The sequence below is a fragment of the Kwoniella shandongensis genome, chromosome 3 (genome assembly GCF_008629635.2).
Source record: "Kwoniella shandongensis chromosome 3, complete sequence".
NCBI classification, from domain to species: domain Eukaryota; kingdom Fungi; phylum Basidiomycota; class Tremellomycetes; order Tremellales; family Cryptococcaceae; genus Kwoniella; species Kwoniella shandongensis.
Window position 1 is genome coordinate 613,383 of NC_089289.1, and position 16,520 is coordinate 629,902.

At 52.3% G+C, this 16,520-nt stretch overlaps 4 protein-coding genes across 4 annotated transcripts; 1 reads left to right on the plus strand and 3 right to left on the minus strand.

The window, feature by feature from the left end:
* Positions 1-97: 97 nt before the first annotated feature.
* CI109_101580 (uncharacterized protein) lies at positions 98-3,621 on the minus strand (the record flags this gene model as incomplete). Its single annotated transcript, XM_032002476.1, has 4 exons — positions 98-1,341; positions 1,391-1,846; positions 1,895-2,003; positions 2,053-3,621. The coding sequence occupies 4 exons, from the start codon at positions 3,619-3,621 to the stop codon at positions 98-100; spliced, it is 3,378 nt and encodes a 1,125-aa protein (XP_031863413.1).
* Positions 3,622-5,242: 1,621 nt separating this feature from the next.
* On the minus strand, positions 5,243-6,813 carry CI109_101581 (uncharacterized protein; the record flags this gene model as incomplete). Its single annotated transcript, XM_032002475.1, has 3 exons — positions 5,243-5,351; positions 5,473-6,169; positions 6,216-6,813. 3 exons carry the CDS (start codon positions 6,811-6,813, stop codon positions 5,243-5,245), a joined length of 1,404 nt encoding a protein of 467 aa, XP_031863412.1.
* A 459-nt stretch (positions 6,814-7,272) lies between these two features.
* Positions 7,273-13,109, minus strand: CI109_101582 (uncharacterized protein; the record flags this gene model as incomplete). Its single annotated transcript, XM_065967002.1, has 18 exons — positions 7,273-7,409; positions 7,465-7,759; positions 7,816-10,425; positions 10,476-10,805; positions 10,857-10,985; positions 11,045-11,141; positions 11,193-11,276; positions 11,327-11,380; positions 11,432-11,502; positions 11,557-11,565; positions 11,629-11,727; positions 11,779-11,889; positions 11,944-12,072; positions 12,125-12,193; positions 12,240-12,276; positions 12,324-12,426; positions 12,475-12,614; positions 12,673-13,109. The coding sequence occupies 18 exons, from the start codon at positions 13,107-13,109 to the stop codon at positions 7,273-7,275; spliced, it is 4,941 nt and encodes a 1,646-aa protein (XP_065823074.1).
* Positions 13,110-13,742: 633 nt separating this feature from the next.
* On the plus strand, positions 13,743-16,398 carry CI109_101583 (uncharacterized protein; the record flags this gene model as incomplete). Its single annotated transcript, XM_065967003.1, has 14 exons — positions 13,743-14,105; positions 14,160-14,186; positions 14,238-14,398; positions 14,446-14,489; positions 14,543-14,752; positions 14,803-14,885; positions 14,933-14,969; positions 15,020-15,250; positions 15,299-15,347; positions 15,391-15,426; positions 15,537-15,562; positions 15,638-15,879; positions 16,003-16,123; positions 16,175-16,398. 14 exons carry the CDS (start codon positions 13,743-13,745, stop codon positions 16,396-16,398), a joined length of 1,854 nt encoding a protein of 617 aa, XP_065823075.1.
* Positions 16,399-16,520: the final 122 nt, after the last annotated feature.

Genomic DNA, 16,520 nt, shown 5'->3' on the forward strand with positions numbered 1-16,520 from the left:
ACAAAATGCTAGTCCAAGAGAACAGATGAAAACTACACCGATAAAAGCAAACCAAGAAACACAACGGGAAATGCCGAAACCACAAAATATCCTATGACTAATAATAAGGCGATCCCAAACCTGGCGTCACCAAGCCGAAACCCGGTGCTAACTGATGTCTTGGGGCAGCCTTGTACTGCTCCGGCAAAGCAGGTGCCGCGCCACCTGCTCCCGCCCCAGACCCTGTCGAAGACGGCCACTGACTGGTGACTCCCAACTCCTCGGTCAACTTCCGCTTCTTCCCCTTGAGCTTGCCCGCGCCTCGACTTCTCGCCGATGCGATGTCCTCCTTCAGTCGTCGGTTGAGCAAACGTAACTGATGTAGTTCGTATTGCCAAGACGTGCCCCGGGTCGTTTCCAACTCTTCGAACAAGTTGGCAGATGAGACGTGCACGACAGGTCGGGCGTTTGTCAACGTGGCGATGGTCGAAGGCTGATTCTGAGTTGACTGCGGTGCGCTCAGAACCTTGACCTGAACAACAATGCTCGTCGGTCTGAGACCGGTCGCCGTGCCAGACGAAAGACTAGTGCGTCTAGAGTCTTCACTTGCATCGGGACTGCTGAACTCTTGAGAGCTCCCATGCGCGCCCGGGGTAGCCTCGGAAATGACCTGTCGCGGAGCGTAAAAGATGGAAACCACGTTGAGTTGTCGACCAGACTTGTGAACCATCTTGTGTTGCACAGATACACCACCGTGTCGTGTCTCGCCGCTGAGAGCTTGGTGCAACGCATTGGCGACGGTGACCACAGGCGCAGTTGGGTCGGCCTGTAGCAATGTCGGTGCGGGTGGTGCGTTGTCGCCCCCCGGCAATAGGGAGAAGAAACTCTGACCGACCACGTCTTCGGTGGGTTGGCCGAGAACATCGTCAACGCCGGATGTCGTGTGAAGCACAAGACCCTGGAACGACACCTTGGCCCAGAATTCGGTCTCGGCGAGACCGCCATACTTGGCCACAGAATCCCAGGGCAAGGTCGGCACGCTTCGAGCTCGACCTGAAAGGATGACGGCTTTTCGACCTTTGCCTGCTTCGACAACGAGTCGACCAACACTCTCGATCCAGATATAACCAGAGTTCTTGCGTCGGATTCGGAATACAAGATTAACGTGTCTGGCAGACTGACCGTCGTTGGAGCCGTGTGTCGAGTCCTTCAGCTCTCGCATGAGTGGTACAATGTCCGAAGGATGGGCGAATTCCGAAATGTTCTTGTTAAGCAACTCTTCCGGCTCGTACTCGAGGACTCGGCGGACAGATGGCGACACATATTGGAAGAAGCCCTTGAGGGATAATGCGTGGACAAAGTCTGCCAAAACCTGTTAGCGCATGATTTTCCGATGGATCGACTGACTCACCATCGGTGTTCTCCAGGACCATCTTGAGCCACTCCATCTTGCCAACGTCTTCGCCTTGACCACCAGCAATGGTCTTCACCCTGCTGCCCATGATATCTACGATCTCTGTGCTCAATCCAGTCACACCCATCTCTTTACCAGGTGGCTTGAGCGGCTTTTCGATAGGGTTCGAAACTGTGTAGTTGACCTGGTAACTACCATCTCGCATGTTTCGGAGGATGGCATTCGGTTGCTCTACAAGATCGACCTGGAAACCGACGTGATAAACGATGTCGGTACCGTCCCAGGGAATAGGAACGACGGTGACTAGATTGATGAAAGGGACACCGCCTCGACGATAGTTGATCAAAGACGCTTGACACTCCTTGCCGGCGTTGAGCATGCGCTTGAGGTGGGCGACGGCGGTGTTATCGGTGTACTTTCGCTTTGACCCTTTGACAACCTCGCCCTCGGGACCTGCAGGAGGTCAGTGGATGATCACGCTGAGCACGACAAAACACTCACTCTGCAAGAATCGGCAATTCCTGCCCAAGATCTGAGGCAGCTCGTACCCTGTCAATTGGCTGAAACTGGGCGAAGCGTAAACTATAGGTGAATCATATCGCCGAATATCCTGCGCGATTGTCAGCCAAAGACCTGGGATGCTAATACGGCGAACTTACCACGACCAAGAAACTACAGCTCAGATCGACCGGGCCGAGGACCGTACTCGGGTCTTTGCGAGCGGCAACTCGAGCTAGCACACCGACCATGTCGAAACCGGTCGTCGAGTATAAACCAGGTCCATCGGTGAGCGACGGTGGCATAGGACCGGCCATTAGGTTTTGAGCACTGGTTGGCGGCGCGTATGGCGCTGAGGAGGAAGACGCAAAGTTGATATGGTTGGATGGGTCATTCGACATTGAGGGGACTTCTCCGAAGTTCATCCCTGTTGGACGGTACGCTTGATTCGGGAACGTGGCCTGTTGAGGTAGAATGGCGGAGGTGGGCATGGACCCGGACGAGGACGAATGTGACGACGCAGCGGTACTATTTCGGTGATGTGGACGGGGCGGTTGCTGGGAAGAGAAAGTCGTATTTCTGGGACTGGGCATTGGCGCTTGATTCCCAGACATGTTGTTCTGTTGGCTGGATGGATTGGGCAGGGATGCGTTGCCCCGACCTTGTGTTCGACCAGGTAATGATATCGCCGTCGGAGCGGGCGGGTTTCGTGGTGCAAGCACGTTCGGACTGGGATTCGGGTTGACGTAGAACATGGTGGACAGACCGTGACCGAGGTTGGCTGTGCTCTCCATGCCTTTCCCACCCGACTCGCCGTTGTTGAAATTATCCCAACCACCTTCACCGTTCATGAAACCACTCAACCCTTCCAAGACGTTTCTCTCCGAATTGTTCTCGTTACCGCAGTAAGCCTGATCTGAAGCTTGGTTGCTAATCCCGAACGCATTGGCAAAGATGGTACCTGGTGTGAGCTGACCCATGTCGGCGGATCCAAAAAAGTTGGCACCGCTGAATCCGCTCCATGCTTCTCCTCCTGGCGGGAAGGTTGGCGCGCCACCTACTTGATTTGACAAGAAAGAAGGGACCTGGAATCGGATATCTCGGGAGAAGGCTGAAGGATCAAGGGTGAGACCGTTGTCGGGATTGTTTGCAGACTCTTGCGGTTGTGATGTAGAGTTATGTCTCGAAGAAGTCTCGGTCGCTGTCGAGTTGGAACGAGAAGCGGGTGATTTGCCTTTCGCCTGAGAGGACGCTTTCACCGGGGATGTTAGTTGAGGCGGTGTTTGCGATGGCATGGAAAATGCGGGTGTTTGTGTTGAGTGCGGGGATGGACCGGGATTGTATTGCTGCTGTTGGTTATGCTGAACCTGTCGAGTGGATGAGGAGGAGGATGTTCGAGGATAGGGTGGTTGAAAGTTGATCGTCGATGCGGATTGCCTCATCGCTATCCCTTGGGCGAATGATTGAAATTGTTCGCCTCTTTGTTCCCCTCCGTTATTCCCTCCATTCCCTCTCGCTGGATATCCACCATTGACTGGTGGTGTCTGGAAGTTCATGAAGTTTGCCCAGTCGAGTGGTGATTGGGCTGTCTGGTTCTGTGACGAGGACTGATGTTGCGAGACGTTCCCACTGCTACTGTTATTGCCCCTGTTGCCCTGCGTTTCTCCCGAATTGGCAGGATGAGAAGATGAGGTGATGGGGGAAGGGGGCGGTCTTTGAACCTGGGGCATGTTGAGGGGTGAGGATGAGGCGAGCCTCGGTGGGATGAGTGGGATGTTTGAGTGTTGAAAGGTGACGGCGAAGCCGTGTGCCGGTTGTAGGGCGAAGGGGTCAAGCTATGTGAGTTGACGATAGAAGAGGAGTGATGAGGATGATGTGAATAGATCTGGACGTGTGGTAGGTTTCTACAAGCAACGAACAAATGGTCAGTCAGACGCATCTCAGATGGCATATACACAAACGGGCGGGTGATGTCGCAGAATGGTACATGGTATACTCAACCAAAGACGTCACTCACACTTGTCTCGTAAGTGAGTCGAGACGTTCTGAGGTTGCGACTGATATCCTCGATTGCCTGTTGATTCTACTATTTGACTTGGTCTCTCAAAAATAACAAAGGAGAGTTTGATTCGGTTGGATGTACAGAGGTTGTTGTAAAAGAACAGAGAGGCGAAAAAGAGCAGAACTAATCGTAGTAGGACGAAAAGCAGACTCGTCAGATGATTGTATGGATGGATGTCAAACCGGCGAGTGGGATGGGGTTGTAGCAGTGGTAGTATGATCGAACTGTAGGAATCAAAACGATTCGTACGACTATAGCGGTTCTAGTGGAGCTGAACGTAGGGGAGGAAGGAGAAGAAGAGTGAGGTTGTCCAAAGAGAGTCGAAGAGTTGACGTGTGAGGTTGGGGTGGATAGCGCAGTGTACAACAGTAGTCGTAACGGCAGGAGAGAGGAGAGAAAGGGGGAAGGAAGGCGACAAACCTTTGCTCAGGGTTTGCAGGTGGAATAGAGGGGTTTATTGATTCCACCACACGGTAAAGCAATTGCTTTTCTTAGTCATACATAGTAATAATGGTAATAGTACCAGTAGCGGTAGAATAGAAATCGACACTGGGCATGAAAAGAGAGGTCGACGCCTTCATGGCATATACCACTGCACTGCACTGCACATCCAAGACATACATACAACACATACTCACTTGCATACATGTGGGTTACATCTTATGATTCACTTTCACTTTCCTTTTCACCCCGTCGTTTTGCACCTGAACGTATGTATGTACGTACGTGTGAGTATTCTATTCCACTCTGCATCCACGCCGCGTCAGCTCTGAGCAGGTAAAGTATGACCTATGACGGAGCTGGGATGCTTATAAGCTTGATGCTCCCTAATACTACACTACTACTAGTATAGATACATACTAATACGCACTACAAAGGTGAATGGTAGTAACCCTACATGTCTTTGTTGATTTTAATTTGAATCAGAGACATCCTTCCTTTTCAATCGCCGGATTGATCTTCACAGAACACGTGGCTTAACCCTGAACAATCCCAGCGCTAAGATGACGCACTCCCTATTCATTCAGGATGCCCAAACCTCTTTCCCCTTCTCAATGTTCCGCATCAAGGTGTCACCATCGATCGACAGAAGAATTGCATTCACCATCAGAGACATAAAACACAATTGACTCCTCTTTAATGTGGCGGTCGGCTCCTTGTCTCTCGGGATACCTTTTACGTGGGAGAACCCGTGTTACCAAGCCTGTCCATGCTGCATATCATCATCACCATCATCAGTACAACAACCTACTCCGACGCGCCGGTACTTGATTCATCCGACAACATCCCTACATCTCTTCGGCAGCCGGCCACATGTAGAACACCCCCAGAGATCTATACGGTCTCCATCCCTCCGTCAGGACTTCCATTTCTCTCGGTGTTAGGTACATTCCACCCCTAGAAAAAGTGAGATCATATAGTCAGTGATGATTCAGCGGCACCGGCACCCGATATACCGGATGACTGATCAACACGATACCATCATTTCAACGTAACACCAAGCGAAAAATAAACATACTTGGCTTTTTTCCCGCTCAACCTCGCCTTTAGCACTTCGACACTGAGACCTTCTTCTAGGGGTGCTGCTCTATATGCATCCCATCTTTCGCGATCGGTCGGAGGGTACAGCATCTCTTCAGGTGCAGGTGGTGGTGGTGGTAATGTCTCGGATGGCACTTCCACTACTTCGGTCGGTACCGATGGTGAATGTGGCGTGAGCGGGACATTGGGAAGGTCTGTTGGCATGTTCGGCGTATGCAAAACTGCTTTGTGAACCCCGGGAGGTGCACTGGTCGTGGGCGTCAAGGGTGTAGGCGGTAATCCAACCTGCTGTTGCGCAGATTTTCTATCGGGTGTTGTGGCTCGTCCATTTTCGACCAACGTGTCCACTTCTCCTTCACCTTTGGCGTCCACTACTTCTTGTACTGCTGTGGAAGTCTGCTTTTTCTTCCCCTTTTTCGGTGTGCCGTCGCTTGTCTTTTTCGGCAAAGAACCATGCGCCGAGAGGGCCCACCTGAGGAGACCCTTCTGCACACCGAGATCACCTACAGCGAGCACGTCCGGTCGACGCAGCGAAAACATAAGGAACATGTCGACGGTCCACTGTCCAATTCCCCGGACTGCGATCAACGCTTTCGATATCTCTTCGTCCGTTCCGTCGCGCAAGAGTTGTGTTGATAGCTGACCCGAGGTAAAGTGTTGTGCGAGAGAAATGACTAAGAACAAGTCAACAAGCTTCTCATCACATCCAGTCTGACTCACCATATTCTGCTTTCCTCGTACTCAGACCTACTCCCTTCAATACCATTACTTCCGATTTCTCTACCATCTGTGGTGACGGGAACCCCTCCTTCTCATCCGTGAAGCCATACAACGCCCTGAACCGACCATTGATTGCCCTCGCAGCCATCCACGATACCTGTTGACCTATGATGGACGTCACCAGCGTACGAAAGGGGTCGATCGCTTCCAGATGGACGAAAGGACGACAGGGGAGATGAGTGAAGAATTGGGCAAAACGGGGGTCGTGGTTGGTCAAGTGGGACATGGCGGACGGGAGGTCGAACGTCAGTGTCGCAGGGAGGAGGACGGGCTCATATGCGTTTCCGTTGCCACTGCTTGTAGCTACTGCAGGCGTTATCGAAGTTGGGCTAGGCTGAACCCCTGGAGCGGGGGGAGGATTCGTTCTGCGTCGCTTGGAGACGGGCTCAGCTTTGACTGGCGTGGAGACAGCCTCAGGAGGAGTAACGATCCTCGTCGAAGCAGGAGTGGTGGAGGGAGGATCATTCGCCGCCCGTTTTCGCGTCCGACCAGTCACAGTCGTCACCGCCGACGTGACTGCCCTCATCCTGGGGGACATTATATCTGTCGTACTGTCTTGCTTTGCACTGCGTGTCTGTCGAACCATTGTCTTGCAGATGTGATAAGACTAAGCAATGATTGTATGCAAAATAATATGAACAAAAGTCGTCATTCAGAGTGGAGCACACCGGTTCGGATAAGTGCCGATAAGTAGGGGGATGCAATATAACAGCTTTATCTCAAATGACCTGAAGCGTTCTCCGGCTAATTGAAAGTTCAAATCCCATTCATAACAATCCATGTAAATCATATGCGGGGTATAAAGCAAAACTAAAAGCAAGGCTATGATTTATGAATACATACAAGGTTCAAGGCGAAACCAAATCTAGCACGACCAAACTTTCCTACGCCACTCCTTCAGCAAGAGCCTCGTTGCCCTTCGTTGCCCTTCAGCACTAGTCAAAGTCCGCGCGAAGTGGCGCCTATATGTGAATCGGGCTCAAAGCTCCGTCGTAAGTTACGGCTTACGCTGCCTGGGAACTGATCTTATTGACTGAGCCGTTCTGAGCGGTACCCTCGGAGGTGTAGAGGGTGTGGATTGGTTCTTGTCGGGAGACTCGAAGACCGCTTTGGCTTTGTTGACTTTGCTCGACTCTGATCGCGTAGACAAGTCAGAACCGTTCCGTCTCATCTCGTCCTGAAAACTCACCGGACAGACGATCGATATCATGTTCTATCGTAACTCTCCTCCCTTTTCTCAGAGCTGCATTACTGAACTGGTTGGGGTGCATAGGCAAGGGCGTAGGCGTTGAGGGAAGAGCAAGGTTTCGTGCGGTAAATGTCGAAGGGAAACCTTTGGCGGGCGGGCCATTGTGACCCGGAGAATGAGAGAGCGAGTGCGATTTCCCATGAGTGGGACGAGGGGAGTTGAACTTTGGCGAGGGAATGTTGGCGGTGTTGTCGTGGGTGAGAAGTCGAACGATCTCCCGTTGTTTCTCCATTTCCTGGTAGTCATCAAGTCAGCGATTGTTTGGTGACTTACCCGGTTGGCGAAACTTACTTTTGCCCAACGCTCGATCTTCTCACGTTGCTCATCGATGATGCGCTGTTGGACCTCGACAACCTTCTCAAGCCTTTCGATCTCGTCACTTTCTTCCTCGAGTCCAGAGGATTTGCGTCGTGAACGCAACGTAGTCGTACTCATGGATCTTAGCAGCCCCACCTCCTGGCTGAGTTTGACTATGTTGGTTCGCTCGGCGTCCGCTTCAGTCCGTGCTTGGGTCGCGTCCAATTGTGCTGCACGGAGGGATTGACGAAGTGACAGGAGTTCTTCCTCTAGGACTTGCTGCGCGGCTTCGTGCTTCGTGACCAGCTCCTTTGACAGTTCAGTTATTTGTCGTTCAGCTGCTTGACGTGCCGCGATTTCTGCGCCAAGCTGCTCTTGAAGCGAAGACTTTCCGTCGATTTGAGCCGACAAAGCGATCAGATTTTGCTCTGCTTCCTTTCGAGCGGCAGTCTCCCCCTTGAGCATCTCCTGACTCTCCGCCGAGACACTGTCCAGTTGCTGAGCGAGCTTAGCGAGCTTCTTGTTGGCTTCGACCCGTGCTGCAGATTCAGCTTCTAGCAGTGACTGTAGCTTTGCAGTGTCCGACTGTTCCGCATTGTACATCTGCTTGAGTTTGGTCAACTCGACCTCGGCCGCTTCACGAAGGTTCGATTCGTCATTCAACCGTTTGCCAAGTTCGACATGGGAAGTGGCACCCGCCTCTTGTGCATGCTGGAGCCGCAATACTTCCTCCTCGGCGTGTTGACGCGCAGCAATCTCCCTCTCCAGGCGTTCCTGTACTTCACTCTGGGATGTGGCACAGGCGCTATGCTGTTCGAACAAAGAAGCGAGTTTCTTTTCGACCTCTATCCTCTTCTCGCTTTCCTCTTCCAGCTTACTGTGAGCATCGTCTCTGGCCTGCTCCACGATCTCCCGGTCCATCACTAGATCCTCCATCTTCTCCTCCGCTTCTCTCCGAGCTGCCTGTTCCACCTTGAGCTTATTCTCCCACTCTCTTGCAGCATCTCCGGACTCGGCTCGCTGCCCTTCCAGCTCGGCAATGCGTTTCTCCGCATTCTGTAGGGAGGACGATTCCTTCTCCAAGCGTCTCTCCAGCTCCCTCTGGCCGCCGACCGCTTCGTCTCGGATCGTAGCCATCTCGCCCACACGCTTGTCCGCATCCTGACGGGCGGCGACTTCCGAATCGAACCGCTTGTCCTGGATCTCAAGATCTTTCTGCGCGGCTGCCAGACGTCCCTCCAGGTCGTTTTTGGCAGCCTCGAGTGTAGCGCTGACCTCTGAATCATTCATCAGTCGTTCTTCAAGCTGTCGGCTCATCTCCGCTAATTTTGATTCGAGGTCTTTCTTCTTGCTGCGTTCGTCTTGCAATTGCGTCGACAAGTCGGTCTGCGCAGCGAGCCGTTCGTCCGAGAGTCGTAAAGCCTCCGCCAACTTCTCCTCTGCAGCCTTGCGAGCTACAATCTCCTCTTCGAGTTGCTTGGCAGCTCCACCCGCTTCCGCAGCTCGGCTGCGAGCGTCATCCCGCTCCTTCTCAATAACTACTTTCGCTTGAGTCTCGTTGCGGAGTCGATCTTCCAGACCTGCATTTGCCTTGGCAGCTTGCTCGAGTGTCATTAGAGCGTCGCTCATCTGCCCAGCCAGCTTCTCCTCCCTCCCTTGGGACTCGGCCAGAGCGAGCCTTGTTGATTCTAGCTCCCTTTCTGTCGCCTTGACCCTTTCCGTCTCCTCATGGGCTCTCTTGTGACTCTCGGTCAACTGGCCTTGAAGTTCCTCTCGTTGCTTGTTCCAGGTTGCCTGGTCATCCTCCCTCAGCTTTCGCAGATTGCCGATCTCCTGTCTTAGTTCTGAGAGTACCTTGGCCTCGTTCGACAGCGCCTCTTTTTGAAATCGGTCCAGGTCGGTCAGTGCCTGGTCGCGTTGCTGTTCAAGCTGCGCCTGAGCCGATTGCAGGGAAGTGAGTTCTTCGTCTCGTGTGGTCTGGGCGGCGAGTAAATCGGCGATCTGGGTATTGAGTGAAGCGACCGTGGACTGTTGTTCCGCCGTCATAGCACTAGCAGATTGCTGGCTCTCGCTGTGCTGAGTAACTGCAGCGGCCAGTTCGTCCTTCAACCGCTGCGCCTCCTCGGCTCCTTCTCGTTGCAAGACGTCCGCCCTCTCCTTTGCTTCTGCTAACATCGCTCTCAATTCTGCCCTTTCCCGCTCGACCACCTCGACCTTCTTTTCCACTTCTTCTAGTCTCCCCTGATCTTCGATGACAAGCTCCTCCCGACTTTTCCTGAGGTCCAGGACTTTCGTTTCCAGCTCGTCGATCTTGGAGGTTTTGTCACTGACCGTAGAGACTAGCTCTATCCTAGTGGCTTCGAGTTGAGCATTTTGATCACGGAGAGTCGTCTCCATGTGGTCGAGCGAAGCCTGCAGATCGGCGAGTGTCTGCTGATTGGCAGATAGTTCAGATGTGAGAGTGGCAATGCGCTCGTCCCGCTGAGACAGCTGGCTGGCACGTGCGAGCGCATTGGCGAGGTTTCTATTGGCCAGAGAGAGTTCCTCCTCTTTCGCTGCAAGCGCGCGTCGAAGACCAGCAAGTATGCGGTCCTGGTCGAAGCTCTGCGTGTATGACATCAGATATGGCCTTGCGAGACTGTGATATTGCTCACCTTGGCTAAGCTACCCTCAGTAACTGACTCCAGCGTGCCCATGATTCCGGGCATCTCCTCCTCGCCTTCGGGGACTCTAGTCATCCCGCTTATAGCTCTTCGATCGTTCATCTTCTGAGGTGTTCCTAGACCAAGGCCTATCCGGTTGGTACCAACGCCCATGATCGCTGAAAAGTCACTGATACGGCGTCTTTTAGGTTTTGGCGGGGACATGGGGAAGCCAGAACCGGGGCGAGGAAGCTCGGATGTCAGGATCTCGCCGTTAAGCTTTGCCAGTTGTTCCTTGAGCCTCGCTCGGCGGGCTTCCATGGCAGCGACAGACTCCGCGAGCTACCCTGCTCTCAGCTTCGGGCCATCACACCTACCTCAATAAGCACTTACATCTGTTATGTGATCGTTGTCAGGTTCCGCCCGTTGAGCCTGTTGTCCAGTCAACCCTTGTAATCGTTGTCTCAACTCTTCAATCTCCTGGTCTTTCGCTCGAATCAAAGCCCTTTCAGACGATGGTAGCTGGGTGCAGCGGGGACCGGGTCAACAAAGTCTTCCGTGCCCACTTGCCGATCACTCACGACATTCTTCTTGGCATTGGTCTTAACTTGAGAGCATCGACCAGCGAATTTCAGGGTTTCCAGCGTTTCGGAGCAGTGTTCCTCCTCGGCAGACATCCTGCGCGAGTCATCAGTGAACCTGTCCTCTGCGCCACAACATTCCACTCACGTGCAGATGACGCAGATATTCGAGTCACCGCCAAGAGCGTTTTCGAGTAGATGGGTGAGCTTCGAATTGCGATATGGAATGTGGCTGAGTAGTATGTCAGATATTCTGTCAAGTGTCAGGATTGGCACACTCACGAGGCTTTGGTCTTTTCTGTGAGCTTGTTGATGACCTCTCTCAAGGCCAACAAGCTGAAGATGGGTGTAAGCTGGTCCTTTGGGCGCCGCTTACTTGGTACTCACCTTTGATTGATGTGCTTTCCTTCTCCTCGTCTCTCGGAATCCGACACTGCTTTCTCGGAACCGGCCAGATCCTGTGAAAGACGTTAGTGATCGCCTGTTGTTTTGGGGGCTGGAGCAGGGCTTACGATGAGATTCTGCGAATAAGCGAGGAGAGTCAGAAAGGAGTGCGTTGTCATGTAAGCGACATATCTGCTTACCAGCCGGGATAATCTGATGTCCTCGTCTGCATCACCATCTCTTGGTCTTGACTCGATGACAATGGTGAAGACACAGTGAGATCGCGACGATCGCTCGTTCTGATGTGGGGGTCAGCGGCCGAGTAGTGATGATTGTAAGTGTTCACCTACCCAGTCAGTCGCTCCTATTCGCCTTCCAGCATTGCCTTTTTCCAACAACTCCATTACATCTTCAGGAGTAGACACGATCTCTTCGACTAATGGTTCAACGTACACTTTCCCCTATGGATGGAACTGTCAGCATAGACTCCTTCCAAGAGTTCGCGACATGCTTACCTTGACAAAATGGATGGTTGGCTTCTCGTCATCCCTCAACGGGCCTTTCTTGAAGTTTAGCAAATCTCGCAGAGTTTCGTTGTATATTTCGATGTATGAAACTCGAAGCAGGAACGCCCGGTCAGGATCCTACGACATCATCAGCGATAGCTCATAGTGATCCAGCAGCAGGACGACCTACCGCAGTGATAGCATCGAAGACACCATCTACAGCACAGGGAATGATACCCAGCTCTTCAGGTGTACCAGTCTGGAGGAGGATCAGCATTGCTCGGTCATGCAAAGTTCTGCCTCACCATAGTAAATGACTTTCCACTTCCTGTTTGGCCGTACCTGCGTAGCGAGTCAGTACGAGTAGATTACAGGACTAGCAAACTCACGCAAAGACAGTGCTGTTAAACCCATTCATCGCTTTCTCCACTAGTGGTGCGACTTTGTCACCATACAGCTCTGGGGTGGTCGAAGGGTACTGCAGTAATTTATCTGGGCAATCGTTAAGTTTGAATCTTGCACAAGCGTGTCCATACCTACCAAAGGTGTATGTGTATCCATCCTCTCTTCCTGCTTTGCCTCCTCTCTGCTTGACTTTGGGATGTTCATCTGAAAGCGCGAGAGACGTCGGGGTGATATCGTATGCGGTGGTGGCGAAAGGGTTTCGGGTGGGTTTGATTCTACATTCCTGTTCATCAGCTTCTGTCTCGGAATATCCGAATTGAGATCTGGACTAACCTGACACAGACCACGACTTTATCACTCCCAGAAGCTGAGGATCCTGATGCTGTCATAGTCCTTGGGTTCGGCATGGTGCTGGGGATGATCTCTGATCGCGTTTGTTGTGGTGTCGTCTGCATAGAAGAACTGTCCGAGGGTATAGTCGCCGATTCTTTCAAACCTTCTCCAACACTTTGGCTCTTCTTCACCTTGGCCTTACCGCTCGCAGCGGAAGCCGCAGCAGCTGCTGCCAGTCTCTCTGCCAGAGTCTCTCTTTTCTTTCCTTTCTTTCCCGTGGATACTGGTGCTTCGATGGCGTTAAGGATCTTACGCTTGGGTGTAGTGTGAATGTCGTCCTCGGCCTCGCTAGATGCCGCAGAGGATGAGACATCGCCACGATGTATTCTCTTCTTCGACTTGGTGCGAGGCATCTTGGACGGTGAGGATGGAGACATGATGTTGGACTCGGGGAGGGGTGGAGGGAGACCGACCGCGAGAGAAGGAGAGGAAGGTTGCCGAGATAGGGTACGATGTTTAGTTGGTGATAGTGTTGTCATGCAGTGGTATCGGACAGTCACGCTGGTGTGTATGGTGACATGGGTTATGGAATGCCGAGTGGTTGATATGATACCTATATATGGGCAACGCAAGGTTGAATGAAAGCGATTCAGTTGATGATCAAGTTGAATGATGGAATGTTGAGCCGAGGTTTATTTGTTGACGTTTTCGCTGGATTCAGGGTAACAAGAACAAAATAAACCTCGAAAAGCAGGCACGCTACGGTGGGTAGGTTGCAAGGATTTCGGCACTTCTGTCATAGAGTATTGATGAACTTATGCATATAAGTGAATCTTGAAAATAGCGGGTCCATGCACATGGGAGCGTCTGTACATGCATGCTCTTTACCAAACTATACCCACTTTGTTGTGGTGCAACTCATACCTTTGCTGTATGGCATGACAAAACACCCACCCAAATTGTGACGTGGAAGTACATGTGATGGTTCTCACCGCCTTATCGGAGACCCCATATTTATCTGTTGCATCTTAGCCTTGGCATTCAACCATATAGAACTCACATAAGTCACCATGAGAGGACTGCAGGTCCATCTCATACGTGCTCAGTATGGGCTGCGCAGACGACCGACACAGCATGTCTCACGGTCGGGTGCTGTCCTACCGCACCTGGTCCATTCTCGACAGATTACTTCCTCTCGTCCGACTCTGGACGTCCCTTCATGGCCGAATCCTCCCATGCCTCAACCACCTGTAGGACCCTCAGACAATCTTGCCGCATTCTCACCTGCGCAGACTCAAAAGCGGTCGTTCTGGAGCGAGTGGGCGCACAGTGCATCCTTCCAGGCGGCGCTCACGACTGTAGTCGGTCTAGGAATGGTCTTCGCGGGTGGTATGGCATATCTTGAGTGGTACAAGGCGCATGTACTGCATAGGGTGGGGTCTCTGTCGCTGTAAGAGCTGAGAGAATGCTGACTGGTACGCACGCAGATGGGAAGGGCGTTCGAACCAGGCTATGTAAGTGACCACGTCAATAGCGTTCCTTGTTGTAGCTGACAGATGGATTAGGATCCCGCACTGGAATTATCTACCCTCAATGGACCTAACGCGACGCATATAAAACGACGAGAACAGCCACTCATCGACAGGATAGTACGAGGCGACGAGAGAGGTGGATATTATCTAATCATTGGCTCCAAGGGAACCGGTAAAGGGACTATGATTATCGAGTGAGTGTTACATAGCTGGTTCGGGAACAAAGCTGACTATCGCACAGTGCTATGCGAAAGATCAACGCAGATGGTGTATCGTTCTGTGAAGGTGAGCCAAGATGCACAGGAATCACTTCTTTGAGCTGACCGGACCCCACGCAGCCCACCCGGACCTCGAAGTATTCCGTCTTCGTCTAGGTAAAGCGCTAGATTTCGACTTTTACGAAGACTGGCAGGGATCTCTCTTTTCCAGAGCTGACCCAAGGAATGGCGGACCTGCTTTGGACGTGGAGAGAGCGTTGAACAAGCTGGAAAAGGTTGCGCTGCGATACGCCAGGAAAAACGGGAGACCACTGGTGCTAGCCTTCAACAGTGCGTCTGCGCTTGGGTTTGAACTGAACGCAGCTCACCACAACGACTAGATATACACCTGTTTCCCAACACAACGGAAGGTCACAGCGTGCTACATCAGCTGCAACAACGTGCAGAGGCCTGGGCTGAGGGTGTACGTCGGTCTCTTACTATTCGTTCAAAGGCTGACCTCGGCTGCAGGGCATCCTCACCATGATCTTTTCTACCGATGACTTTTGTGAGTTTACGTCTGGCGGTGAAGGAGCACTACTGACGATAATACCGTAGGGTGCCTTGACATGATGAAGAAGAACGCCTCGAGAATGCGGATTTTATCGGTGTACGACCTCTCTGCGTCCGAATCCATCCGTGCGCTGCGTCATCTTCGCACGCAGTCGTTGAAGATACGCGGAGGGGAAGACGAAGTCGAGGGCGACAATATCCTCCGTCGGGTATATGAATTGGTGGGAGGGAGAACCAGTTATCTTGCGAGAGCGGCCAGGGCAGATGACATGATTGGTACGTGTGGGGTGTGTAGCTGACTGAACCGGTACTAACGATCAACAGAGGAGGCGGAGAATATGATACAAGGAGAGAAGCAGTGGTTGCTGTCCAAGTAGGTGGTGTCTTCAAAGTTGGTTAGCTGACGACCTCTGAAGGATCGGGTTGATTCCGGAACACGACGATGACGTTATGTGAGTCGGCAGCGAACAGCCCAGACGTGCATTTGCTGACAATTTATATCGTTTAGGGATGAGCAAAAGTCAGTCCATTTACGATGAGGGATGTATGCTAGCTAACGCAGGAGCTTTCGTCGCGCAGGTGGTCAAGGTGAGCCGCCAGTCTTCCAGCTAGTGCCCCACCTGACCCGACGCAGTTGTTCATGGCTACTACTGCGGCATCTAGCGAAAGCTGCACCCCCCCTGTCTCCGTTCACCCACACTGCCACTGGCATCTTCCCTGCCCCGCCTGAAGTAACTCGGAGCGAGGAGCAAGACGTTGAACCGGAACAATCGGCAAGTCCTGTCGATGTGACGCCACCTGCCGAGCCTTCGATCGGTGATTTGCGTCTTCCCAACGTCACGTACGAGGAGGCAAGAAAGATCATGACGAGAACGGATTTCCTCGAGCCTCTCGATCATTACCATGTAAGTGCTATCGTGAATTCGGCCGGAGTTCTGCTCACCATAGGTTGTTAGATCATCTCAATTGATGTGAGTTGTTTACGCGAAATTTATCGATCGGGCTCCTGAGCATACAACCCATTACAGCTAAACCATCACGTCCGAATCGACTCGATGCTGCTGCTGCGAGCCGCGCAGGAAGTCGTTGCCGAAGAAGGCTTCGACGATGCGCTTGATATCACGAGAGATAGAATTGACCAGATTGAAGGTATGTAGCTACCAAGGAGTGTCAGTGACTTTGCTGATGGTGATATCCCAGGTCTGCATCGACAGAATGAGCTGACCATCAAGGAACCCTTCAAAGTTGTCTTTGGCAAAGACCAGGGCAAGAGCGTGTTCGAAGTGATGGGACTGGGCGAGAGTTTCGTTCCTGCCGAGGAGGAGGAGGAGGAGGAGGAGGAGGAGGAGAAAGGGGAAGTCAAGACGAATGACGACCAGACTGAGGAGGTCCGCGTTGATTTCGACAGCTCGTTCCGAATATGAGGTCGTATCTGACGCAAAATGGTTGATGCGGCGATCGCGAAGTCAATCATTCGCATATCTCTTACTGCATACCTCTACATGTTTATGGATCTTTTTGAGGACGGATGTACGTCCGGACGTTC